General features: G+C 53.8%; 1 protein-coding gene across 2 annotated transcripts; it reads right to left on the bottom strand.

Annotated features, from left to right (window-relative positions):
- Positions 1 to 7,846: 7,846 nt before the first annotated feature.
- On the bottom strand, positions 7,847 to 13,504 carry DLX4 (distal-less homeobox 4). 2 transcript variants are annotated; one of them, XM_055576172.1, is made up of 3 exons: positions 13,014 to 13,504; positions 9,384 to 9,643; positions 7,847 to 9,042 (listed from the first exon to the last, which is right to left on the bottom strand). In XM_055576172.1, the coding sequence occupies exons 1-3, from the start codon at positions 13,276 to 13,278 to the stop codon at positions 8,800 to 8,802; spliced, it is 768 nt and encodes a 255-aa protein (XP_055432147.1). In that variant the 5' UTR covers positions 13,279 to 13,504; the 3' UTR covers positions 7,847 to 8,799. The 2 variants fall into 2 exon arrangements, with proteins under 2 accessions (XP_055432147.1, XP_055432148.1); XM_055576173.1 differs by having other exon boundaries at positions 9,447 to 9,643; positions 13,014 to 13,493.
- Between the last annotated feature and the right edge of the window lie 14,409 nt (positions 13,505 to 27,913).

The raw sequence follows: 27,913 nt of genomic DNA, 5'->3' as shown, positions 1-27,913 counted from the left end.
GGCAACCCACTCCAGTGTTCTTGCCTGGAGAATCCCAGGGACGGGGGAGCCTGGTGGGCTGCCGTCTATGGGGTCACACAGAGTCGGACACAACTGAAGTGACTTAGCATAGCAAGGTCTCTTTGGTGATGGACAGGGAGGCCTGGCGTGCTGCGATTCATGGGGTCACAGAGAGTCAGACACGACTGAGTGACTGAACTAAACTGAACTGAAGGTTTCTTGTTTTCTAGCTATACAATCAGATATCAGTAAAGGAGGGTGGAGGGCTTCCCCAGTGGCTCAGTGGTAAAGAATCTGCCTGCAATGCAGGAGACACAGGAAACCCGGGTTCGATCCCTGGGTTCAGAAAATCTCCTGGAGAAGGGCATGGCAACCCACTCCAATATTCCTGCTTGGAGAATCCCATGGACAGAGGAGCCTGGCGGGCTACCAGGAGTCCATGGGGTTGCAAACAGTTGGACACGACTGAAGCGACTTGGCACACATACACATCAGTAAAAGAAATCTCTTTTTTTCCTCTGCTTTTTTGTCTAGCAGGAGGGATTCTGGGGTTACAGTAGAGGCAATCTTTCACAAATGAAGAAGTCAGGAACCTCAGCTGCCTCTGCATGAACTCTGGCCCAGGCAGGTTCTGGATGATCTCACTTTCGGATACCTTCCCATCTGGGGTACTCAGAAGGCTGTCCTGAAAACACAGTTGGAAGTCCTCACCCCTTCCAAACAGTAAATGCTGGAGAGGGTGTGGAGGAAAGGGAACCCTCTTGCACTGTTGGTGGGAATGTAAATTGATATAGCCACTATGGACAACAGTATGGAGAGCCCTTTAAAAACTAGGAATAAAACGAACTACCCTATGACCCAGCAATCCCACTACTAGGATTATGCTGAGAAAACCGTAATTCCAAAAGACACATGTACTCCAATGTTCAGCACTCTTTACAATAGCCAGGACATGGAAACAACCTAGATGTCCACTGACAGATGAATGGATAAAGAAGTTGTGACACATATATACAATGGACTATTACTTGGCCATAAAAAGGAATAAATGTGGGTCAGTTGAATTGAGGTGGATAAGCCTAGAGCCTGTTATAGAGAACAAAGCAAGTCAGAAAGAGAAAAATAACATATGTTAATGCATATATATGGAATCCAGAAAAATGGTACTGATGAAACTATTTGCAAGGAATAGAGACAGACATAGAGCACAAACTTGGGGATACAGTGGGGGAAGGAGAGGGTGGGACGAATTGAGAGAGTAGCATTGTCATATATACCCTACAATGTGTAAAAGAGTTAGTGAGAAGCTGCTGTATAACATAAGGAGCCCAGCCTGGCCCTCTGTGATGACCTAGAAAGGTGGGATGGCAGGGGTCGGGGGAGGCTCAAGAGGGAGGGGATATATATATACACACACACATATATGACTGATTTGTATTGTTGTATGGCAGAAACCAACACAACATTGTAAGGCAATTATCCTCCAAATAAAAAGGAAAGAAGTCCTTACCCCTTAGCCAGTGTCCTGCACAACTCCCTCCCCTCCACATAAAGCAGCTCTGTCAGCCCACCACTCTCGCCATGGGAGTGTCTGGGGAAGACAGTTGGTCTGAGGTTCTGCTCACAGGTGGAGACCAGCAGAGGAACAGGGATAAGTGGACAAGATCCCTCAGGGACAGAGACAGAAAAGGTTTTTCTTGCTTGGCAGTCAGAGATAATACAACTAATCCTTGCTGAATCCTGATTGTATTTAGAGGCTATTGTGTTTTAACTCACTTAGTTCTCATCACCCTAAGAAGCACAGGCTATTAACCATTCTCTTCATTTTCCAGATGAGAAAGGCGAGGTACAGAGAGGTTAGGAAACATGCCCAAATTACACAATGTTAATAACCAATGTTACCTCAATTAAAAAAAAGAAGAAGAAAGGAACTTGCCTATGGTCATAGAGTTGGATTTGAACTTGGGCATCTGGCTCTTTATTTTTGTGTGTTCCTGGGGATGACTATACTCTTCATTATGTGGTAAGTTGGTAGATCAGAGGAGAACTGAGGCAAAGGAATGGGTCACCGTACATGCTGGCATACCTGGTGTATTTCACAGCACATTTAGGGTGGGCTCTGTCTCCATGACCTTCTGAGATATCATTCCGATCATTATCCCCACTGCACGGGTGAGGAAATAAAGATCCAGGAGGTAAAGTGACTTGCCCAGAGCCTCTCAGCTGAGTGTCTGCATTCCAGGGACTCCATGAAGTCCCTCTGGACGAGGAAACACATTTTATTTTCCAAGGGGCCAGGGGAAATAGTTCATATTGTTTAGATGGGGCTGCCAAGGGGCTGGGAGTGGGAGGGAGTTGAAAGCAGGGATGAGTCCCAGGGCAGATTCAGGCTTTGGGAGAGAGGAGGGAGAGGGGAGAGGAGGACGTCACCAGGGGTGGGAGCAGCCTCCATCAGTGGGTCCAGCTGATCCCGTGGGCTTGGGGAATGTGACAGGAGCCCAGCAGAGGCATGTCAGCAGCCTCCCGCAGTCTGGTTTCCCCCAGGATCTGTTGGAGCAAAGAATTCCCAGTGGCTTCAGGGCTGGGAGGAGGAGTCTGCAGCAGGCCCCAGCTTGCAGGGGCAGAGAAAGCAGCTCCTGGGGCCAATCTGAAGGAGTGGTCTGGTGGCTCTGTGGCAGACATGGTGGTCAGTGGGAGGGGTAGGACCTGGACAAGGGTCTCATGGCCCTATCCATACTTAGACCTGGCCTGCCATCCCAAAGAGAGCGGGAGCACCAGGCCTGGGGAAAGGGGGCATCCAGCAGAGAAAGGAAGCCCTGAAGGGGAAGCCCCTCAGTCGGAGAGGGGAGCCAGTGCCCTGCTCTCTGGCAACCTCCAGTCTGAGGAAGGAGCACGGGCCCTGACATGTCAGGTGAAACAGGCCGGAGAACATGATCACAGGGACGGGCTGCCAGGCCTGAGGGGATTGCAGAGCAGGGTCCCCCCAAGGAGCCTCATGATCGGAGTGGGATTATCTAGATGTCATGCTCCTGGCCTCACGATTCGGCCTGTCTGTTATTCATCAGCTTGAAGTGGGGAGGGGAAGAGGATGGGGGGCTAAAGGCCAGAGTGGAAGTCCTCAGGCCCGCCGAAGATCTGACCCAAAACTCATCTGAACTCTTGAAAGGGTACGGTTCAGATGAACCTCAGAGGAATATATTCCACATATATTCCACAGAAAGTGGAAATGAAGTAATATCTCCATTTTGGGGCCAGAGAGGCTGAAGGCCTGGCTCTGTTAGAGTTTCTGTCCTCCAGAAACCTTGATGTTTGGAGGAGCTTGAAGCCAACTCCTTTCCCTTCCTGGGCTGGCAGACACATCCCTCGGGCTGCCAGTGGGGCTGAGGACCTTAGAGATGAGACATCAAGCTGTTGGGGTTGAAAAGGCATCCAGTCTCGTGGGAAAAGCGAGGCCCTGTATTCTGAGAGCTTCCATTCTGACAGAAGACACAGGCTGCGCTGCAGTGCCCCAGAATGGAGTGGAAAGTGCTGGTAGACACACATCAACCCCTTACACACACACAGACACACAGAGATTTAGGAAGGGAAATTATCTAAGCTTCAGAGGGGGTGTGTAACTTGCCCAAGGTTATACAGCAAGCAGAAACCGAGCAGTGCTTTCCTCACCACCCCGTGACCCCTGCAACCCCTCCTCCTTGAGTTGCCGTCAGGGCCAGGGCGCAGAAGGCTCAGTGGAGCCATCTGGGAGGACAGCCTTTGGGTTCCTGTGCCAGGGCTGGAATCTGTGGCTACCTCTCAGAGCCACCGGATGTGCCAGGAATGGCTGGGACGGGAGCTCTTGCTAGAGCTCGGGAAGGGAAGCAGGCAAGGCTTCAGGGAACAAAGCAGATAAATTCATAATCAAATTATCAGATTCTGTGGCCATTCAGCCATTCAGTCTCCCTCACCAACTGCTTACCAGGGAAATATTCCCAGAAAATAGATCAACAGCCAGGAAAAGGGGACGGGAATGAGAAATGAATGGGAGAAGCTCACACACAGGGAATCTAGTCTGTGTAATTCTGGGGATGTTGCAGTCTGTTTCCGCATATGTTTAAGTCCCTGGGCATTTCCTTCTTGGTTCATCCCTCTGTGTCATACTTTTCTCTATGAGTATGTAATCTGGAGTGTACTTCTCCAAATATGTCTGCGTACAACCATGGAAGGCTCACGTGTGTCTCGTGTGCGGTTCTGCCCACTCCATGTGCACCGATGTGTCCACCTATCTGTGCATGCATTTTGTTGTGTGGCAATGTGTGTACTTAAGATGACCCCATGCCTGGGTCCTTACATCTGTCTGTTTCTGTGCATTTGTCTGGGGCTTTTGTACTTTGAGGTTTAGGGTAGAAGAAACTTTAATTCCTTGCTTTAAGCAATCTGAGCTGGCCAGGAAAGGGGGAAGGGGAGGCATGAAGAGGCGGCCACTTTTCTCTCTGTAACTTTCTTCATCTTGGAAGGGGAGAGACAGCAGTCGCCCAGGGACTTGCTGCCAGAATTTCTCCCTGGCTGCCCCAAGTCCAACAGCAATGCTACTCGGAGAAGGGGTGGGGGAAAAGCACTGGAGAGGGGAGACTAGAACTGAAGGGCCCCTCCTCTTCACCCATCCTTGACCTGGGAGAAGCCAGGAGACAGATGGGAGAGAGGGAAAGATATGAAAAAGAAATACTTTGGGGTCAGTGAATTTTTCTTTACCATCCTAATTGTGAAAACATTACTCATCTCTTGGAACAGAGGTTCCCAGGCAAAGGGGGGGGGGTGTTAGAGGAGTTTTTGCAGAGGCCTGAAGCCCATCCCCACACACTGGTCTTGGTCACTGCCTTCCCCCACCTTCCTTGCCAGCCCCCTCTTGGCACCATCAGCTTCCCCCAGGCCAAATGAGCCCTGGCAAGGAAAGGGTTATCCCAGGTGAAAATTAGGGGTGGGAAACACCTGCAAGATGCTTTTCTGAAGGAATAAGCTTCAGTGGCCCCAAGGATAGAAAGCGGAGAGGAGACAATGGCAAGAGCTGAGGTTGGACGCCAGGCAGAGCTAGAAAGCTGATTATCAGATCAGGGGAGGAGAAAGAGGGGTGTATCGTTACCTGCTTGGAAGCAAGAAGTAAGTTTTGTCCTCTCTGTCCTTTCCCCTCTCTACCGACATCCCTTATACATTCTGGGGAAGTCCTTGATCTCTAAGGCCTCATCTACACAAGCCTCAGCTACCCGGATAACATTCCATTGACTCTGGATACAATCCCAAAGGCAAGTTCAGGCATCCAAACCCAAGTGAGGTTTGGAGCTGAGTAATCAGCTGCTAGGGATATGCAGACTTTTTGTCGGGGGAACAACTAGCTCCCCACCCCCATCTTGCTGGGCACATCTCAGGGTGGGGGAGGAGCAATCTGTCACTCTGTCTTCCCAGCCCCCTCCCACCAACACAAGCTCCCTCTTCCCACCTGCAAGTAATTTGGCCAATGGGAGGGCAGTTCAGATGGCAGTGTGGAATCCCTCTAGATCTGTGTGTGCTTGGTGGAGAGGGGGCTAACTCCTTTTCCCCCAGACCCCGTATGCCCTTTTTCTCTTCACAGCAGCAAATTACTTGTAATTATCTCACATTGCAAGCCTTCAGGAGCTGCTCCCAAAATTGCTTTAATTGAATTAATTGAATCTCATTTTGTTGGGGGAGAGATGGGGAACATGTCTTAAAATAGCCTTGGGGGAGAGGGAAGAACAGCCCCAAGTCAGATTTCTTGTGGCTGAGACCCATGCAACTGAGCGAGTGAGCTCTAGGCACCGCTGCTGGCGCTTCTGCATTTAAGACCTTGCCTGTGTCTGGCTCTCAGAGGTGCTGATCCAGGATGTGTAGAATTCTCTAGTCTTCAGCCCCCTTTCTCCTGCCTGCTCTGAATGGATGGCAGTGGCAGTATGAACTCAGCCTCTCTGTGACCCGTCCTCTTCAATACATACAGCAGCTATAAACACCATTTATTATTAATGAGTGCTTACTATGTTCCAGGCACCATGTCAAACATGTTACAAGCACTATCTCTTTTCAACATCACAACCACACTGGGAAGCAGATCCTATTAAAGTTCCCATCTTGGGGGAAGGAAAAGGAGGCTGAAAGAGAGGTTAAGCAACTTTCCAAAAGTCACACAGCAGAGCAGGACTCTTTGGAGGCCAAAACTCCAGTTCTTAACCATTCTATAGTATCCCACTCCCTTAATGACCCAATTTTCCCAGAGAGGTGTCTGCACAGAAAGGACCCCCAGGTTCCCTTCCTGCAGCTCCAATGGTTTGTGGGAAGAGAAGGGGGTGCCTCTCCCACTGGCGTCCACTCCCATCAGCTGTTAGGAGCCCAGGGAAACTGGACCAGCTCCCAAGTGGACAAGGATTCCTGTTTCGGCTGGAAAGGGAGGGGGGCACTGTCAGCTCAGCTGGCCTCTGGTTGGAAGAGTAATTATATTCTTGCTACTTGACTTTACAACTTAGGCTGTTGTTTTAACGATGCGACTCGTGTTGGGCTGTCCAATTAATCTCGCCTTTGGAGGCTTTCCGAGATGGGGCGGTAGATCTTATCTCAGGTCTGTGGAAAGAAGAGTGCAGCAACGTGGGAGGGAACAGCTGCCCTAAGGACCTGTGGCCTCAGAGAAGACCCAGAGGAGGAACCTGGGGCTGGGGCCACCGAAAGCCAGTGGAAATGGGGGTTGGTGGCCAGGGGCAGGAGAAGGTGTCAGTGGGGAGGGAGCAGGTGTCTCTTCTCCTGGCATCCTCATTCCTCCCTGCTCCTGGACCTTGGCTTTGGTCCACCATGTGCCATCTGCCACCCCCAGAAGATCACTCCATGTGTGTTTTGGAGAGTAGGGGGTGGCCCCTCAGGGCCTTGGAGGGATTGACTGCAGGCCTCCTGAGGTGGGGGGCTCCCACTGCCTCCCCTACATCATACTCCAACTTGGGCTTGTCTCTATCCAGTCTGGGTTGGCATGAAGTGCCTGGGTGGGCTTTCCAGCTTGCTAGGGAAAAGGTTTAGGTAGTAAGAGGGAAGTCTGACTTGGGAGCTTTTAGCCTGGCATTGGAGGTCCCTCCTCCAAGGCCTCGGGCCAGACTGGACTGGATTCCCTGAATTATTTGCCACCCCCTGTCCTCAATCCTAGAGAGAGAGGGAGACAGAGAGGGAGAGGGAGAGGGAGAGAGAGTTTGAACTATGCACTCACTGTCCCCTGTACGTCCCTAGCCTGGCACTTACCACACAAGTGCACAAGTGGCTGGTCATTCTCTAGCTCCCTGTTAGCCCACAGGGACTGCCTCAGTCACCTTGATATACCTAAGACCTAACACAGAACAGGGGCTCTTTACATGTATAGATGGAGAAGTCCAGTTCCTTCCAGGGTTTCCCTTCTCCTCTCCCTCCTGCTCCCCTTTCCACTAGGTGAGTTTGGGCCTTTCCACCCCCAAGAGACACTTCTCCCAGGGGAGGACTGGACTGCCTCAGTGGGTATGTCCTCTCCCAAGGTGAGCAGGGACTCTCCCTGGACTCAACGTGGACACAGAGATGTATCCGGTTCCCTCCAGAACTAGGCCAGGAGAGCATCTGCTATAATGATCACTCAGACTTTGATCATTCCCAGTATTAGCATCTTCTGGTTTCACACTGGTGTGTCTGAAAATGTGGACATTATTAGAACATTCCAGAGCTAGAACCAGATAGCCAGGTAGAGGTAGAGGACTCAGTGCCTCTAGTTCAGTGCTGCAAGAGCCAGCTGGGAGAGAAGAGAAAGCTGAGCAATCAGCTCCAGAAGTCAGAACAAGAACAGACCTCAGCCAAGGCCTGGGTTTCTGTACAAACTTTAATTTCTGGATGTTCATCACATGGGGGATGCTGAGAGCTTGCAGGGGGAGCGCTGCTACTCGGATTGGATATAAATATGAGCAGTTCCTTTGGACTGAGACGGCTATGAGGAACTGAATTGCTAGGTTCACCCCATCCGTTTGGGACATCTCTACTTAAACATCCAAGAATCTGTTTGTCCCTATTCTCCACAAAGTTTTACCCTACTGAGTTCCAGAGAGTGTATGCCTGTGGGTTTGTTTAGGTATTCGGGATGGGAATCAGACTCTTAATAAATACTTGTTGAACTTGATGGATAATTGGATCCATTATCTAATCAAAGTGAGAAGATATGGGGGAAAGAGGGGCTTTCTTAGGAAAGGAGCAAAAATTACCCATAGGTCCACAAAAGTCCACATTTTTGGTATCCCATCTTCTTCACAGTATGGTAAATAGATGTATCAGTTATGGAGGTAAAAAAAATCTAGAAAAATCAGTGGGTGTGTCTCAGTGGTGGTCAACTTGAAGACCTGTTCGCTTCTGTCCACATCAATGGGCTGGGTAAGGCCCAGGGCACACAAAGAGAAAAAACACTCAGTGTTTGTTGCTGGTTGAACCCCAGACTGTAGTGGGACTGCAGTCATTTCAAGAAGGGGTGACAAGACTAGGGGTCGTGGGAAGTCTGAACTCCAGCCAATAAGTTTTTTTCCAGAGCCTCTGACTGGAGGGAAAGTGTCCAGTCCTGGGTGGGGGTAGGGGTGGGGCAAAGGCTAAGGCTATTTGGGTTATGAGGCAAGGAGGAAAAGACTCATCACCCCATCCTTTTCCTCCTCTAGCTCCTCATCCTTCTGAGAACACCCATCTGGTTTCCTCCCAGCCCAGAGAGGGTGCAGGTGGGCTGGGTCCTGCCTGGGCTCTGTAGGAGGCTGGGGCCTGACCTGCTCCTCCTCAGACTCACATCATCTGAGGTGGAGCTAGGACATCTGGGGAGTGATGCTGATACCAGGCTCCAAAGCTGTTGCCATAGCCACCAGTGGGCAGGGCCCCTGCCTTGGGTAGATCCCAGAGGGCTGGAAGAGGTGGAGAACAGGGAGACAGGGAGGGGGACCTCCCAGGGAAGTCCCCTTCCTGTCCCCCAGAGTTCTGCTTCAGGAGCTTCTTATACTTGGAGCGTTTGTTCTGAAACCAGATCTTTACCTATGGGGAGAAAAGGGGAAACAATGGAAGATCAGGAGGAGTGACCAAGGGAAAGGGGTCCAGCAAGAGGGAGTCACTTGTCTTCGGAGAAGAGCAGATGTTGGGAACATTGGCTCCAGGCCTCCATAAGCCCCTGAAGGGCCTGAATTCCGGCCTCTGAGTTAGTATCCAGTTCTCCCAGTCTGGGTACCCTCTTATATGCCCTGAATCACCCCACCCACACCTTTTCCATCCCCCATCCCCTCCTACCCCCCACCCTTTTTAACACAGTCCCCTAGTCTACTCGGGGCCAGCTAACAGAACTGTGAAAATAAGGCTGGGGACTCTTCAGTCATTCACACCTGAGGGTGAGTTCCCAGGGAACACACTTGGGGAAGGCTGGTGGAGGATGGGACTGGCCCCACCTGCGTCTGGGTGAGGCCGAGCTGCGCGGCCAGCTGGGCCCTCTCGGGCAGCGCCAGGTACTGCGTGTGCTGGAAACGCTGGTTCAGGTGCTGCAGCTGCAGACTCGAGTAGATGGTCCTCGGCTTCCGGAGCTTCTTGGTCGAGGCCTGTGGGTGCCGCTCCGGGGGCTCCGGGGACAGCGGCGGCTTCTCCGAGTCTGGGGGGCGGCACGAAACTGTTTGTGCACGGATAGAGAGGCGGACGCGCCGTCTCACTGCTCATCTGCATCTCGTTCACATTCCGGCCACGAATTAGCAAAAGCTCAGGCACGGGGCTCGGCCCTGCTTTACCTTGCGCTCACCCTCCTTTCAAACCCCACGTCCACTGCGTGCCGGGTGGGACTAGCCGCAGCTCTTGCCCTCAGGCAGCTCCTACTCTCAACGGTCCTACGACCCTAAGAGAACTGCGCCAAGGGCCGGAGCGAGGGTAGGGGCGGCGCCCCGCGGCGGGAGGGCAGAGTTCAGCCGCGCGTGGTGGCGCCAGCTTGGGGCGGGGCGGGGCAGAGGGCTGGGGCGAGGCTGGAGAGGACGAGGGAAGGGCATTCCGGGCGGAGAGAACTCAGACGCACCGTTCAGAGGCCAGAGTCAGTGTCTGCGTGGCAGCCTCCCCGCTGCCGGAAGACGGGCGGTCGGAGGGGCCAGACAAGAGTGGGCCTTGAACACCAGGATGCGCAGTCCTCCCAGCATCAGAGTATGGAAAGTGCCCCAGGCTTTGCCATCACCTCCCGTATTGTGAGGGCCTCCTTCTCCTGAGGCACGCCCTCCAGGAAAACTGACATCTCTTCCCTCCCCCAAGGCCTGCTGGCTGAAAGAGTAGGCTTTCAGGGGCCCTAGAAGCCGGTTGGTGCAAGGCCGCCCCCTCCTCCGCCCGGCTGCACTCACAGAGGGGTTCCCGATTGGCACGCAAGGTGACCAGGGTTTGGAGAGCGCAGGCCCTCGGGGCGGCTCCTGGATAGCGCTGCGGTGCCGCCGCGGGAGATGCGGCCACCTTCTGCCTTCCCGTTCAGCCCCTCGAGGAACCTCGGTCGAGTCACAGCTCGGCCCCGGGATGGGGAGAGCAAGGGGTTCCCCTCTTCTGATTCGAGCGTCCCACCCTGCGCCACCCTATCGGGACATCGAGACTGTTCGTGCAAAGGGCAGGGCCGGGATGGATGGAGCGGCCGAAATGTCCACGGGCTTAGGGTTCGTTGCCCGCCGCCGAGCTCAGCGGACCGAGCCCTGGGCCCCGGGTGCCTAGACGCGGAGGGGGTCCGACCGCGTCTCCCACCGCCTCGCCCCCGACATTCTTCCTCCTTTAGGGCTCACCCCACTCACACTTCAGGTCCCCTGCCCTCGTCCCGCCGCGGTGACCCCGTGCCTTCACCTCCCCCGCAACCCTCAACCGTGGTCTCCGGCGATACGGGCTTCTCAGATCCACCCCCTGGACCCCCGCTTCAGCCAATTCCCAGAAAAACCGTTGGGTTTCCGCTCCCGTCCGCGCCTGTCGGGCCTCCCCTGCTTCAACCCCGCTGCTCACCGCCCCGGGCCGGCCACGGAGCGACCACCCGCGCCTCTTGGGCTGCAAAAACTGAACAGTTCGAACTCTGAGGCAGAGACAGCAGGAAGCCTGCTTCAGCTGCGAAACTCTCAACGCCCTCCTCACCCTAACTCTCCCAGCAGACCCCACTCCCAGTTTCTTTCCCCACCGCTGCTTTCTCCACACCAGTTGCAGCAAGTCAGGACGAATCTGCCCAGGTCGCAATTCTGGAGAGCGAGGGCCTCCCTCGAGGCAGCGCAGCACCCGCCTGCTCATCGGGGCGGTGGCAGACAGCTCACTTAGAGCCAAACCTCTCCCTGAGGCAGGGGTGAACAAACTGGGGGCAAAAGGAAGACCCTCGCAAGTCCTCTCTCACACCCCAATCATTTAATCTAGAGTGAGCCAAATCCCTCAGGTTCAGTGAGGTTTTCGTTGGATCCGGGGAAATTTTGTAAAGAAAAGGAACTCTCCACTCTTTAGTCCTTAAACCAAGAAAAGGGAAGGGAAGACAGGACTGAAAATACCAACTGCAATTCCAAGATTTCTCTTAAGGACAGGGTTATCTTATTCCTATCCCACTAAACAGACACACAGGCACACACACAAATGTACCATATTAGCATATACTGAAGAGAAGAGACCAGAGGATTCAGTTTTTTAGAAACCAGATCATTGGTAGAACACCCCCTCCCTGCACCCCCCCTCCCCCCACCCAGCTGCTCCTCCTCCAACCACAGACCCAGCAGCAGAAAAGCAGCAGCTCCAGTTTTGGAACAGAAGGCAGTTAACTTTGGAGGGGCTTTGAGGAAGTTCCCTAAAATCCTCTTTTCTGGCTTCATGCATGAAAGCCAATTTGCAAGGGCCAAGCCTGAAAAACAGGCTGTGTCCTTGATTCATTCACACTTTCTTTGGACCTCAGTTTGCTCATCTGTACATCAAGAAGGTTGAGCTCCTGAATCTCCAGGGTCATTCCTGGCTCTGATGTTTATGAGGTCATGTGTTTCAGCAGAGCAACAAGGAAAGGGAAGGAGACATCTTGGTCCTGGGCTGACTCCAGCTAAGTCACCAAGTGAGTGCGCCTCCTTGGAGGAAACTGTGCCAAAGACAGTTGTGGGGGCAATTTGGTGGGGGTAGGGAGTTCAGGGGAACTAAGCTCTAAACTCAAGCCAGTACAGAAGGATGGATGTGTTGTGTTGCACGGGTACAGCCCTGTGCAAGGCTAGGACCAGGAAGACAGGCCAGTTCCCTAGCTTGAGGCCACCCAGTGAGCACAAAGTTGCTCCAGGAAATGGAACTGGGGCTTGACCTACCCCAAAGGCAAGGGGTGTAGATAACAGGAATGGCCAGTTCTTTGGCTGGAAGGCTGAGATCTACTACCAGAGTCTGCCTGACCCGCCTGTGGCTACATTCTTAGAATGATGGGTAGTAGGGTCTTAGCCCCTGACTCTACCAGGTCAGTGTTTGGTCTCTTGTCTGACACATTCAGGCAACAGTCTGCGGAGAAGGGGAAGGGCCCCAGAATATAACCCCACTTCTACTGCCTTCCAGCCAGGACCTGATTTCTAGTTATCAGGCTTTGGCTTGAGCACTGCTTTCTGAAACAAGAACTGAGAGAGGGGCGACATTGAACAGAGGAGGAGTGCAGGATGGAGAGAATCCTAGGGGAGAGGCTAAGCACCTACACCCACATCTGGATTGTTTCAGTTTTCCGTTACACAAGTAGGTACACAACCCTGCTGCCCCAGGGGGTGGGGTAGGGAGCCCAGCCACCCGGCTTCACACACTGCAAATCGAAACCAGGTCGGTCTTGAAAAGAGACCTAGATCAGCTCGCCCCCGCCCCTCCTCCCTGTCTCCCGCCCCATCCCTTCGCCCTCCCCCCACCCCCAGATCCCTTGGAATCTGAGTGAGGTCTGAATCCCGCCAGCTGCGCCCAACCAGGCGAGGGCGAAGTTTGGGGGCTCACTGGAGCAGGACCCCAGAGGTGGGCAGAGCCGCCGCGGCGGGACTTACCTGTCTCCCGCTCTTGATGAGCCGGCTGAGACGGCGCCGTGGATAGCTGGCAGGGCAGGTAGGAGTCTCCGGGGATGGCCGGCCCGGTGTAGGGATAGGGCAGAAGGTGGCCATACGGCCCAGAATAGGGCAAATCGGGGGCGGCTGCGGTTGCGGGGGACAGGCCAAGCTGGTAGGCAGCCACTACCGATGGCACGGGGGCGATGTCCGGGAAGACCGCTTTGGAGGCGTCCGGGCCAGGGAGGGAACAGGGCAAAGAGGTCATTGCGGCCGGGGCCGGGGCCCGAGGGCCTAGGCCATGGCCAGGCAAGGAGTCCGCTCCCTCCGCCAACTCTTTTTTTTCCGATCCTCAGGCGTTGGGGCCGGATGAGCCCCTCAACCAGCCTTCCCCACACTTATCCCGGGGAAAGTGTCTCTCAGCCTCATCAGCGGAGAGCCGGCGCCTGGGAAAGGGGTTCGGGGGGAGGGTGTCCCCCATGACTTTTCCCCTCCCCCCTAAATCCATGGGGCCCCCACTCGGCTGGCTCTAGGGTTCGGTTCCCGGGACCCGACGGGGTCCCCGCCCACTTAAACGCAGCGGATTGGCTACCACACGCGGTGACCTCACGGAGGCCTGCAGCCGGGGCCTTCCCCCCACCTCCCCGCCCCGCTCCCACCCCCGCCCCCGGGGCAGCCCGGGGTAGGGAAATTCAGAACCAGGAGATGGGAGGCGAGCGGTGCGAATTCTCCATGCCCGGCTATCTCGGAATCCGCTGCAGAGAGGTGCTGGGGTTGCAGGACGATTGGGGCAGTCTGGTCATAACGGCACAAAGGCAAGGAAGTCGACAGGGCGGCAGTGCCCAAGGGCCGAGGGGAGCAGTGCCTTAGCGGAGGCGCTGTGGCTGCGGGGGCGAAAGGAACCTGCGGTCGAGCTCTCTGGCTCTGGGGGATCTGTGTGGCGGTTATGACCCTGCCGCTAGGACCAAGCCAGCCAGTCCCGCAGCTTATTCAGCGCGTCGGAATGCGTGGCTGCCGAGCGCCGGCAGTATGTTGGTAAACAGACGCCGGGTCGGAGGAGGTGCCGCCCAGCGCCCAGCCGGCCCAGCACGCGCGCAGCGCGCACGCCCCCGCGGGGCGCCCTGGGCCAGGCACGCCGCGACAGCCGCGATTGCGTCTCACCGCCACCGCACCCCCCGCACCCCGCCCCGTCCTCCCTTCCGCTTCCGGCAGGGGCCCGGGTTCGGTTGCGACAGCGCAGCTCCTGCAGGCCCCCGAGGCCCAATGAGGGCTCTGCCGTCTGGGCTTCAGCCAGTGCGGCGCCCCGCCTTTCCTGGCGCCGCGTGAGCCTTCAGCCTCGCACGAAGCTGGACAAAATCTGGGAGTGGGACGCGAGTCCAGTTTGATGGCTGCTCCTCGGAGGGAAATCCCTGCCGGGTGCTGGGAATACGGCAAGCCGGGTTCGTGGCCTCATCTTCCAGCCTGTGTGCAGGGCCTGCCCCTAAATAGTATCCAAGACCTTGCTGGGCTGGTGTCTCTGTGGCCACAAGTATACAACTTCACAGGGACTCTATTCAAATACAACCGATACACTAGCGTATACCAGCACACCGGTGTCTTACATGGATGCTCACATTAGCATCCCTCCACGAACAGAGGTTCATTTATGGATCTGCAAATACAGAGTATATGCTGTGATGTGTACACATCTACACACCCAAAGATGAATAGCAAAACCCTAAATAAAAGCACTGTGGTTGTCTCTCACACAGACCCACAACTATACAAATCTAATTGATGGTGCACACTCTAAAGAAAATCCAAGCATATAAATATTTATATACTTGTACCCATCCTATGAGACACACCAGTCCACACATCTAAGCTGCTTCGTGTTAGGGGTGAGACAGTTACACACACACACACACCAAGCCTGTCGGTCCTCAGATTCCCCAGCATACCCATATACAAAGCCTCTGTCATTTGAGTGTGCAAACAATTCATGTTTGTACACATAGGTGTGCTGTCTTTATCAGGGTACAGAGTGAAGGCAGTGGTCTTAGAATTGGGGGGTAGGAGAGGACAACAATTGGAAGAAGAGGGAGGCTTAGAAGAGGAAGAGAAGGCAGGCAAAACAGGGGTGGCCAGGATAGACAAAAAAATTGGAAAAAATATGCAGTCCTGAGGGAAGGAAGAGCAAGTCAGTTTCAAGTTGATGCGCCGTTGCAAAGTAGAGAGATGAATTTTGCCAAGAAAACACTCCTCTGACACCTGGCTCTGGATTTTCTCACCTGAAGTCTTGGAGTATCAGGAGAAGGAGCTCTGTGAGGGAGTCCCCTCCTTTGGAGATCTGGGACCCACTTCTCTCTCATCCAACAGGGTTTGGCTGGTTGAGAAATGCAATTTCCATATGGGACCTCCTTTCCCCCTTTCTTACCCAATTCTAGCTACTCCCTCACCACTTCCTTAGAACCGGGCTAAGAACTTACAGGGATATAGCCTTTGAAAACTTCTTGCCACCATCATCTTCCTCTGGAGAGAGGCAGCCACACAACAGTGCCATGGTGGGCTCCAGGGATGGCATCTCAGTGCGCACCAAAGGAGAAAAATGCTCTTTGAGGCTCCTGGTGCCTCAGGGGTAAAGAATCTGCCTGCCAATGCAGAAAACATGGGTTGATCCCTGGGTCGGGAAGATCCCCTGGAAAAGGAAATGGCAACCCACCCCAGTATTCTTGCCTGGGAAATGCCACAGGCAGAGGAGCCTGACGGGCTATACAGTCCATGGGGTTGTAGAGTCAGACATGACAGCAACTGAGCATGCATGCATGGCTGTCCGGGAAGCTTTCACAAAGGAGGTGCTTTTGAGGTGGAACTTAAAGTTTGGGTTGCAGGGCCATGTATTCAGAGTCCTTCCCTTGCTAGATCTAGCAAGAGAGGGCAAGGGTAGCTTCCCCAGAGGCCCCTGAAGCAGTGACTTTGGGCATTCCCTGAAGCCAGGGGATTCACTGGGACTCATAGTTAGAGCTTCTCCTAGGCTCTCAGGGGCCTTCGCTGAGCTCATGCAGCTCCATGCAGCAGCAGGCAACATCCTGCAGTCCTTTAGAATTTATGAAGTATTCACAACATCCAAGCCCTGTGCATCTTCACCAGAAATCTGTGAAGTGGCTACTGTTATTATCCCCAGTTTACGAACAAAGAAATCTCTACTTTCATCACCACCTCCCTCTTCAGGGCTCCCTCTTCCCACGTGCTGGAGGGTGTGGGGCTTAGAAACTTCGAAACATCTTTAGGAAGCTTCGTGGTCTCAGATGTGGAATCCCCATGGAGGGGTCCCCTCTGACCAGTGCCGCAACTTTGAAGCCTGGAGGGAGAGTGGGGAGATATGGAAGGGATAGGGGAAAGGTGGAAGGGATAGGCTACTGCTGCTGCTGCTAAGTTGCTTCAGTCGTGTCTGACTCTGTGCGACCCCACAGACAGCAGCCCACTAGGCTCCAGGCAAGAACACTGGAGTGGGTTGCCATTTCCTTCTCCAATGCATGAAAGTGAAAAGTGAAAGGGAAGTCGCTCAGTCGTGTCCGACTCTTAGCGACCTCAGGGACTGCAGCCTACCAGGCTCCTCCGTCCATGGATTTTCCAGGCAAGAGTACTGGAATGGGGTGCCATTGCCTTCTCCTAGGCAGGGGCTAGGAAGGGCTGTAAATCTGTGTATGATGAGAAGGAGGGAGGGCCAGCCTGAGAGGCCTGAGGCCTGGATTCGCATCCCAGCTCAGCTACTAACCGAGGGCCGGCTGTGATAGCCTGGGTCAGCCATGTCCAGTCTCTGAGACTCATTTTATCCACTAAAATGAGGAAGCTGCACTTAAGACCTCCAAGCCATTGTCATTTCCTTTAGAATAAATTGCAAAAACCAAAATCTAGAAACCTAATAAAACTAAGAGGAAGGAGGAGGAGGAAGAGGAGGAGGAGGAGGGGAGGAAGGCAGGCAGGCAAAACATATGAACTAACTCTCCTGTCACTACCAGTACTTCAGCCCTTGCTTGTCACAAAAGCCAGAAGTGGCTCTCCCAACTCTTTCTCACGCAGGTCCTCTCCCTTAGTGAAAGGGGCTCGCTTGGAGAACTCCAGCACCGAAGTGAGGGCCTGGGAGCGGACATGGGGTCCCGGCTGGGGACACGGCAACCCTGAGGGCTGGGGAGTCAGCCAAGCATCGGTGAGTGGACACGAAAGATCCGCGCGCTGCACGGTGGTTTGCAGGCTCTTCGCAATCGCCCGGCAAACACAATCCCACCCGATGCGGTTTTGATTCTTGGCGCAGAATAAGCGCCCTCGGGGGTGGGATTTATGTTTCACTCGCAGTCCTCCGAGCTCGGACTCTGCCCAGATGCCGGGAACTCCATCCAACAGAATGCCCCTCCTCGAAAACACCCCCAAACACCTGAAGAGTGCAGGGCTCGCCGCGAAGTCCCTGAACTCGGTACCACACGGCGCGCCCGCGTTCGGGAGCAAAGGGGAGTACATGCCAGGGAGCCGGGAGCCGGGGTCTGCAACCTAATGTAGGCCCTCCACCCAGCGCCTGCGTGGACCTGCCCTGGGGCGTGGTTCCCATCACGACCCGGCCCAAGGCCGCCATTGCGGGATTAGCAGCTCTCTTTTTCCTCCATCCCACCCATGGACCCCAAACGAAATTTTAATTTCGTCTGTTCTCCGTGGAATTTAAGTCCTACTTGTCGGAGCTTTCGTAGTAACTCGGTTTGGGAAAACTGTGAATAATCCGGTTTGGCAGGGAAGGGAGGGGGATGAAAAGTCTTCCCTCCGCTGGGCGGGGAGCGAGGTGGTTAAAGCCCCCACTCTCGGTGAGGCCCGCGAGGGGAAGGGGAAGTCTGTAGGGGCCCGCGTGCCCCGCCACACACAGGGATTTGACTCTTGCTGAAATGTGCATGAGTAATTGTCTCTTTTCTTCTTGATGGAGCAGTGAATGAGCGTGGGCTGGCTCTCCGCGCTCCGGGTGCGCTTACCTCCGCGCTCCTGAGAGCTTTCTCAGTGATTGGCCTCATTTTCCAGATCACCTGGGAGAAGTTCCCGGGAAGGGGAAGGGGGAGACCATGGGGTCAGCGCCGCCCAGAGATCCTGGCACCGCTCGGCAGGCGGGCTGTGCCCTGTGTTCTCCGGCAGGCTCGGTCCTCAGTCACTTTCCCCGTGTCATTGCTTTATTTCCAAATTTCACTCCCGCCCCGGGAAAAATCTTTTATTGGGGTTTGACTGGGACATTTAAAGTACACACGTATACGAGGTCACCAAATTCATTAAAAACAATACCATGAACCACTCTTGGACCAAATAACTCCCTCCCCTCCAAAAAAGAAAACGGTTAACAAAAAATGGGGCGGCCCTTTTGAAGATGCGTTAGAGGCGCCGCCATCCGCGACGGGAAAGCCATTTGGCTGGCCTTGGCCCCAGCCCGGTGCGGGGGCGGGAAACGGCCGGGTTGGGGGCGCGGGAGTTCCGGGCGGGTGTCCCAACCCCGGGCCTGTCCGGCGGACAGACCGCGGGACGCCGCGCTAGATGCCCGCGGGGAGCGCAGACAGCTGGAGGGAGGCCCAAAGCCAACCCGTCTGCAACGAAGTCGCGCGTCTGGAACGAAGGCAGCTCATCTGGTTTCTCCAGACCTTTCCAGACCCTCGCACGGAACCTAGGGCGTTCCGCCCAAGTCTCCATCGCCCAGCCCCAGACGGAAGCCGCTGGTAGGACGTGGCTGGAGTGGGAGCAGCACCTAGAGAGCACTGACGAAGTGGGTGCGTGCAAGGGCTCACAGGGACACAACACACTCCCTCCCAGACGCCAACAGCCGCAACACACACTCCGTAGGCCACCACGCCACGCCCGCAACACACACACAACCGCATCAAGCCCACCACACAGGTGACACGCACCTTGTTACTTAGCCCCATCCCTCTAGACCCCCTGGATCCAGCGGAAAGTCTAAATGGTGGGGTTATTGGTTTCACTTTCTGTAGCCAAGACTAGACCCTTTTGAGGTCCGGCGTGTTTTTCTTTCGTAAGAAAAGAGTAGGTCCAATCCTGCGCCTAGTCTGGGTTGGAGTCTGGGAGAAGGGGGACAGCCGCACCTCTGTTGGGCTGGGCCTGGGAGAATGACCGGAGTGCTTTGGCGAGGGGTCGGGAGTGTTGGGTGGATGGAGGGGCCGGGCCTCCACATGGATGCCGAAGTCGCACCCGCAAACTCAAAGTAAGAGAAATAATCACGAGTACCAACAATACCTACCCCCGCCCCCGCCGCCGCAAACCAAACTCCGCAGCCTTTAACCCTGTGTACCACCTAGTTGGGCTCTGGGGGTGATGTTGGGGGGAGAGTGGACAAGGAGAGAGGGGTGGGAGGCAGCACAGTCCCTCCATCACTCCTCCCAGCTCTTGCAACCCTCCTCCACTGGGCTCAGCTAAGGGAGGCCCGGGTGCGAAGCCGAAAGGAGGGGCGGGCTCTCGCCAATCTGTTTAAGAAGGGAGAGGTGGCTCCCGCCGCTCCTCCTGCCCACATCTATCCTCAACGTCAATCACCCTCGTTAATTCCCACTGGAAAGGATCACCCAGGAGAGGTTCATCAACTGCTGCTTGGAAAAGGCTGGAGGGCAGGGAAGGGTGTAGAGGGGGAAAGGGCTTGTCCTTGCTGGAGGGGATTGGGGGCTCTGCTCCTCCTGACCTCCAAGGGGAGCTGAACTGAGCTGAGCTATCCTTTCTATCTTCTCAGACCAGTTTACCCCTTCTCTCCAGTGAAAACTCCTCTCAACTTGTGAGCTGATATGCATCTGTCCTGGCCCCACCTTGGCTGAGAGGTGGCTCCCAATCTCTGAGGGAGACAAGTCCTTCCCAGAAAGTGCCCAAGAACTAATGGGAACGGGGAAGCTCAGTCCCACTCCTGGCTACTACCAGGCAACCCAATAGGGCACTGCTTAGCTGCCCCGGGGTGTGAGGGTGCGGGTAGTGATTCTGTGACTGTGGGAGACACAGAGGGATCCAGATGGAAGCACTGTTCCTGAAAACAAACCTAAGGAAACTTCTGGCATCTTTGAAGGCTAAGGTGAGCTTGGGTATTCTGAAACCCTGTGTCTTGGGTAACACAATAGTGATGGTAATAACAGTGAACACTTATTAAGTGTTTTCTGTGTTCTGGGCACTATGCTAAGCCCTTACATGGATCATTTTATTTATCACACAGATTCTATGAGGTAAGTATTCATTTTATCTCCACTTTACAGAGGAGGAAATTGAGGCACAAAAAGCCTGAGTAACTTGTCCAAGCTAGAACAGGCCAGCTTGTCATCTTAACCACCATGGAGTTGTCTTACCTGAAGAAGCACCACTCAGCAAGGATGAGAGGAAGGGTTGGGGAGGAGGAGGGGTCCCGGGGAGATGAATGCCTTCTGTGGAATGGTGCTGGGAGAACTTGTAACATCAGTGATGGCTGATGTTTATTATGGGCTTATGCTGTATGTGTATTTTTCTCGTTGACAACTTCCAACAACCCTGCAAGAGGATCCTATCCCTCACTTTACAGAAGAGGAGACTGAGGCACAGAAAAGATGTGTGTAGAGTCTACACCCACTTGATGGGAGGAAAGGAAGTAGGGAAAGAGCTGACACTGAGAGTCAGGAGGCCCCACACTGTGGAGGGCCTCCAATACCAGGAGCTTAGGATGGGGCTGTGGGCAGAGGAGAGGACAGGGATGGGAGCTGAGGGACTTCCCAGGGGCAGCTTGGGTATGACCACGTAGGCTGGCGAGGGAAGAGTCTGGTGGCAGAGAGCCCAGTTAGGAGGCTGTTGCAAATAGATCGTGTGTGAAATGAGGAGGGTGGACCCAGAGGCTTCGTGGCAGAGGTGATGGAAAGAAGGGGACGTGTGAGAGAAGTTGCTCTGAGACAGATTCTGCTGGGCCTGGTGATTGTACAGGAAGAGGGTAGGAGCAAGCATGACAGAGAATTTCCAGGCCTGGGCAACCAGAGGAGCCTGCGGAGAAGCTGAGTGTTGGATTCAGAGATTCAGCGTTTGGGTGAGTGGAGGGATCTACATTCTAGGTTTGAGTGCTGCAGCAGGCAGCCAGACACGCTGGTTTCCCTCCATGCCCCTGCACAGGTGTATCTCCCCGGGACCCAGCCAGGGTGCACAGGTGAAACTTGCATATATGCAGATGTATGCAAATGAGAGTAACTCAGCCTGGGCCCTGAGCCAAGAGCCAGGGGAGGAGAAGGGCCACCCTCATCCTGACTCACCCTCTGACACGCTGCCTGGAATGCCACTTCCCCAGCTGGGCTTCCTCAAACTTGGGGAACTTGCTCCTGGAATCACCCTAAGCTCAGGCCCTGAAGATCACAAGCCCAGGAGACTGGGGTGCTGAAACTGGGGACTGTTTTAATCAAAATAAGGCTTTATTCTGAATCCTCTTTGCAAAATGGTGGCAAGGGCGGGGGGAAGAATACCAGGGTAATACAACTTTTTAAGCATAAACCTACATGGCAGTCCCCAAAGCATTTTCATATCTGTAACTTCCTTGGGGCCTCACAGTAACTTGTGAAGTAGATGATTTATTAGACCCATTTTATAGATGAAGACACTGAAGCCCGTGTTGTGAAGTGCCTTGCCAAGGAAAGACCTGGCTTGTGTGTATACAGAGCTGGATTTCCAATCCAGACCTCTGACTCAGTGTTCTTTATACTACCGTATGGTTTGGTGATGGGCTGAGGGAAGGGGAAGCTGATTCTGGATGCTGAGGTTTCATTTGGGGACCTCCTGGCACTCAAGTACCCAGACAATCATGGGAAAGACTCCCCTAAATCCTCTTGGTCTTCAAGAAGTTCTCACTGAATAACTAATTCCTTGTTAGTAAGCTTTTGATTTTAGATCCGAGGTCACACCCCTCCCATCTGGCTGGACCTCGCACTCCACTTCCAGCTCCTTCAAAACTCACTGCAACTCAGTACTTTCTTTTTAAGCACTTACTAGGTACTGCTCTGGGAAGGGCACAGTGGCCGGTCAACCTCGGTCCCATCAAATAGTGAATCTGGCAATTTCTATGTATCAAGTCCATAGGGTCACGAAAGTTGGACATGAGTGAGCACCTGTGCATGCACATGTATTAAAATGGTGATTAAAAATACAAAGAAGAGTGAATTAAAATACACAGAGTTAAAGAATGCTTAGAAACTAGGTATCCAGCTCAAGAAATAAGACTCTCCCAGGTCCTCAGGTACCCCACTGAGGGACCCTTCTGGACTATAATCCTCTCCTCCACTTGGGTATTCCAGGTTTTGTGATAACAACTTTCCTGCTTTTCCTTAGTTTTATCATCTATATCTGCTTACTTTCACCTGTTTGCGAACTTTTCATGAATGGAATCATACTGTACACATGATTCTTGCTTCCCTCACTTGACCATCTGTAGATTCCAGGACATCCTTCTGGCGGCATTGATCCTCTCAGATGCTCACAGGGGGCGGGGCCAGCGGGGGGTGGGGGGCAGTTGCTGTGTGAGGACAGGGATGGGGTCTTTTGCCTCAGGGAACACAGTATCCAACAAAGGGACAGGCATATAATAAGTGCTCAGTATCCAGGCACTGAATGAATAAGTGAAGATGAGTGAAATGGTGTACCTCTGGTTACATTAATGAGAAATCCCAGGGGCAGGGGTGATATAGGAGACCATAGGGTGACAAAGGACCCTTTGTCCCTCCCTACTCTGTCACTGCTCCTCAGAGAGCAGAGGCTGTGAACGGTAGCATCTGCCTAGATTCTGGTCCTTTTCACGGCTTAGCCAGGAAAGCACACTTTATTGACCTGGGCAAATAAAACTTCCCTGTGCCTCAGTTTCTTCACCTGTGACATGAACATAATAATAAGCCCACCTTTATAATGTTGTGAAGTTGAGCAAATTACCCTGGTACATAGATGTTTCATGTATGTTAGCTCCCCTTCCTCTTTCTGTTGGTTCCTTTAGCTCACCCACTGGCATGTGCCTGTCCCCATCACTTAATCTTTCTGGAAGGTATTAGAGCCAACTTGATTATAAAGCTTATGTTCCGGAGGATTCGGTGATGACTGAAGATTTCAATCCCAGGACCAAAAGCTCCTGTAGGGCAGAGACCCTGCCTTCCCCAGCTCCTCATCCTCATGGCATCTGTCACTGTGCTCTGCATTCCCAGATGTGCAGGGAGACATTTCGTCTCCAGCTAATCCAGGAGCCACCCTCAGCTCCTCCTAAGTATAGGAGTGCAGGTGAGGGTCTGTCCCTTGGCAGCGTTAGAACTCTTTCCCGCTGAGGATTGCAGCTAATCCTTATCATCTGGTCAGGTGGGGCAAGTGTTGCCATCCCCATTTCACAGATGAAGAAACCAATGCTCAGAGTGGCCCAGGGCCATGCCCAACATGGCACAACCAGTACGGGAAAGGGCTGGGATTGGAATCCTTGCATCCTGACATTGAGGCTCTCTGGGTTTTTCCAGAGCCAGAGTTGATGGGAGTCAAGATTTAAAGAGAATTAAGATAACCAGCCCCACAGAAAATGGGCAGTCAGCTGTAAAACCTGTCTGTGAACGTGTGAAAGGACTCAGACTGATTCTGTGTGATTTTTAAGGCCAGAATACTGAGAACCAAATGGAAATGTATATTTAGGTCCAATATAAGGAAGACATTTTAAATAATTAGAGCATTCCAAAAGTAGCACATTCTCCACCTGTGTCTTAGGCAACGACTCCCTCTGCCTTGTGTGCTTAGATTCTCAGATCTTATTTCCTCTGTTGGAATAAGGAGTTCTGGGGAACAGGTTTACCTCTCTTTGAGTTTTGCTTCCTCCAACCTGCGTGTGTACAGTCCGTCCTCAATAGGTATTTGAGGTGGTTGGCGGCATCAGGCAGAGTCTGGGGGATAGCATTGTAAGACGTGACTGAGAACCTGGGTTCCAGATCAGGTGGCAGTAGGTTCAGATCTCAGTTCTGCTGCTTGGAGAGCTGGTTTAGAGTTTCTGAGCCTCATTTTTCTCAACTGTAAAATGGAGTTAGTAATACAAACCATTAAAATTGTTGTAAGGATCAAATGACACCCTGTATGTGACTAGCTGAGTGCAGCTGAGCTCATGGAATGCTAACGATGCAGCTTTTTGATGACGTGTATACTTGAGGGGCTGCACCAGAGGCTGAAGAAATGGGGCAGGTCCCCACAAATGTCCCTCCAATTTGACAGCGTATGATTCTTCTATGAGCATCAGGAGAGCATCTGAGTAGAAACCTGGAAGTAGGTTGACTCAGTGGAGGAAACTGGGCTCAAAATAAACAGAACCCCAATTCAGAGTCCCCAGGTACTTGAAACTGTCCCATGGACTTTTCCTACCTTGCCCTGCCTGCTGCCCCCGCACTTAGGCAAGCCCTCAGGCCTGGGGTTAGGACCTAGTGCTACAGAACCATGGGATCATTATCCCTGGAAAAGATACTAAGAGTCCTCAGACTACCCTGGAAGCCCACCATCAGCCAAGCACAGGGTCCCAAAGTTCTGTTTTGGCTGTCACCTTCCCTAACCACAAGCCCTTCACTGGCCCAAGCCTCTAAACCCGCCAGATGCCATGGCTACCCTGGGAGGGTGACTGTTGCTCCTGCTTGCTGGGCACCCCAGGCTAGGAGAGGCCTTCGGCAGCCTCTGGAGTAGTTCTTGGCCTCCAGCACTGCTGCTCTTCATTGTTTCATAGTTCTTAGAGCTGGAAAGCACTAAGGCGGTCCCCAGAGCCAGTGGGTCTTCAATTCTGGAATCAAGGTCTGGACTGGGCCTAGTAATATTTATATTAATGAAATGATTCCTTCCCCACTGCCTACCATGAGAAGCTGCTTTGGCCCAGCTCCCTTACCCTTGTGTTACACATGGAGAAGCTCAGCCCTAGAAGGGACTTGACTGGACCAAGATGACATACTGGAGCTGGACAAAAGCCTGGTTCTATGGCCCCTCGTACAGGATGTTGTCCACCCAAGCTGCCTGTCAAGGTTCACTCCTTGTGAGGTGGGGGGAGTTGACACAGAAGTCTTTGCTGAGTCTGTCCCTGATACTACCCTCAGAGGTTGTGTCAATTACACGAGCGCCATACACCCTCCTGGAAATGGCCACTGAGAAGAATGAGACTGAATGGTCTTGGACTTGCTGGGGCCTCCCTAAGGTCAATGCGTGGGAGCAAATTGGTGTTTGGGACTAGGTCCATAGAGGGTCATACAAGCACGCATTTGGAAATAGCCATTACACTGGTGGACAGTTTTGGTTTGATTTACAATAACCTCTCTCTTCAACAGCACCCAGCACGGCACCCGGCACACAGGCTAAATGGTGGCATGTGGAATAAATGGATGAGGTTTAATGCTGATTGGACCATCAGCATCTCCAAAGCTACAAGCCTCTCCCCTTGGTGGCTGTGGGTGTGGAGACTCAGCAAAGCCTGAAGAATGAAAACAGTGGGCACTCAGAAAAGAGGACGGCCAGGGAGGACAGCCAAGAGAGGGGTTAAGCTGGCGGCTGTGGATCGGACACTCCCATTCCCATAGCAGGGCCTAACTCCCACCAGGTCTCAGTCCCAGAGGGTCCATGAGCAGAGTGGGTCTCCATGACAGTGTTTGCAATATGGGGATGTGAGCATGTGACTAGTGTGTAACTGAGACTGCATGTGTGTGACTCTTTGTGGCTTGGGTGTGGCTCTGCGCATTGTATGCTGTGTGGCTGTGGGCTGCATGTGACCATGGTGTGGCTGTGTGTGTGTGTGACTATGTGGGTAGAAATGGGCATTGCCTGTGTGATGCTGTGTATGCCTCTCAGGGGCTGGCTCTAGAGCGCTGGGTGTCAGTGTGTGCACATGGCTGTCTGTGCAGCTGTGCGTGCGCCTCTGGGAGGAGACAGCTGTCATGGGTGTACATGCCCGTGTAGGATCTGTGATGTTATTCGAGTGTGCCTTCTAGTCTGGCTGCGTGATGGTGAGTGTTTACGCCTGGTGGGTTACATGCCCTCAGTGTGTCACTGCGTGTCCCTCGGGGACTCAGCGTGTCACTGTGTGTGACTGTGTGTGAGACAGCATGCCCCTCAAACCACCTTCCTTGAGCAGCTTTGATGTGGTTGTTTCTAGGGGCCGTAGGACGCCAGTCACACTCCTGAGGACTTCAAAAGATGGCTGTCCTTTCTGTCAGCTGGGGAAAAACTCATTTCCCCTCACCCTCACCCTATCCTCTGCCTGTCTTAGAGGCCTGTTTGTTTTCCTATTTGTACTGCCTAGGGTGAGTTCATGGCCACAACTGACTCACCACTTTTCCAAGAGACTTGGGGAAGGAAACAGGGGTTGCTTGGCTGGGGCCTCTGCCCATTAGCCCGGGGACTTTCAGAGCAGGGCCGGGGGGGACATCGGGGTCCATTCTGGGCTGTGTGAGCACCTCAAGCCATTCACCCTCCCCAAACCTGCAAGGCCGAGGAGTCTTCTTTCACAGTAATTGTCTAGTGGCCAGTCTCCTACCTCAAATAAGAGGCCTCTCTCCTCATCTAAAAGTTCTCCCTTCCCTTTGCCAAGGTCGATTAAAAAGAAAGTTGGAGCTTTGGAGGGGCCCTTGGCATCTCCCTGGGAATCGGAGTCACCGCAGGTGATCCACGCTTGGTCCAGTTGAAGCAGCAGCCCGTGTGGCTCGCCTCAGCAGCACTGTTTGGGCGCCCCCTATGGGCAGAGGCTGCCCAGGCTGAAGGAGGCGGAGCTAGAGGCCCGCACGGTTTGATGGGAGAGACACCGTCGCTGTCTCCGAGCCGGGGAGTCTTCGCGGGAGTCAGAACCCTCCAACACACAAGCTCTGAGAAGACGGACAAGGAGGATTCAAACTGTCCCTCCCTGGGCCAGGAGGAGAGTCGTGTTCTGAGTCTGAGGTGGAATCAGAGAAGGCTTCTGGAAAGGGCTGAGCGAATTGATGCAGGCTGGGAGGGAGAGGGCGTCCCGGGGACCGGACAGCTGGGAGAACTGGGGTGGAACAAATATAGGAGGTGAGGTGAGCGGGAGGAGGCTGCAGCGGCATAACCCTCATGTGACATGGTGGGGGGCAGGGGAGGGGACTCTGGCTGGGCCCTGTCCATGTGGCAGAGGAACTCTACCTGAACAGAGAATCTGTGGGTGGGAAGTCCCTGCTGGCGTCTACCTGGTGTCCCTCCGGCTGCAGCTAGCATAGAGCACCCGAGTCTCCCAGGAGGGAGCTCAGAGGCTGTCCCTCACCACACTTTTCCCAGCTCTAGCTTGGGGAGCTGAGGCCTTAACCTTACTCCCAGTCAGCTGGCCCAGGCTGCTGACCATCCTGCCCCCACATGCCCCTGCCAGGGTCTTACCAGCCAGTGATGAAAACTTCCCTCCATTCCTGCCCTCCTCAGCTGCTGCTTTGGAAGCTCACTCCACAGAACCTATCCCTCCTCTCTCCTGACCCTGGCCTGAAACTCCTCTACTTCAAAGTTAGAGGTATTTGGGCCACCCTCCTGGAGGAATTGAGAAGCGCTTCAGACTAAGTCAAGGGGCCGGGCTTTAGGGGACTCACTGGGCAAGGTGTTTAGCCTCAGTTTCTCCATCTTCAAAATGGGGCCAATGGCCCCTGCCCTGTTGGGCTCCCAGGGTGGGTGTAGGGAAGGTGCCAGTGAGCTCATGGGTGTGAAGGCCCTGGTGAGCTGTAAATAGTCTGGTGCTCGTGGGAGGGAGGGAGGGAAGGAAGCTGTGTTATTCCAGCTGGGCCTGGCTGCCTGCATGGAGGGCTTGGCCGGGGGGGGGCTGGGGACTGTGAGGGTCTCTTGCCAAGTACTGGAAACCAGGGTATTTAAGCCCAGCACTCCAGTGAGATCTTGGTGTAGGTAAGACTCTGCAGAGGCCGCATCAGGGACGAGTG

This window comes from Bubalus kerabau, chromosome 4, assembly GCF_029407905.1.
Source record: "Bubalus kerabau isolate K-KA32 ecotype Philippines breed swamp buffalo chromosome 4, PCC_UOA_SB_1v2, whole genome shotgun sequence".
Lineage (NCBI taxonomy): Eukaryota > Metazoa > Chordata > Mammalia > Artiodactyla > Bovidae > Bubalus > Bubalus kerabau.
Note: the sequence above shows the minus strand (reverse complement) of the source record. Positions and strands in the feature narration are given on the sequence as shown.

Bases quoted from the DNA above. Each gene is read 5' to 3' on its own strand.
- DLX4 (XM_055576172.1), bottom strand. From the start codon at position 13,278: ATGACCTCTTTGCCCTGTTCCCTCCCTGGCCCGGACGCCTCCAAAGCG. The intron at 9,644-13,013 runs GTAAGTCCCGCC...GCCGCCCCCCAG, and splicing joins TCATCAAGAGCGGGAGACAG to ACTCGGAGAAGCCGCCGCTG. The intron at 9,043-9,383 runs GTGTGAATGACT...TTCTCCCCATAG, and splicing joins CCCTGGGAACTCACCCTCAG to GTAAAGATCTGGTTTCAGAA.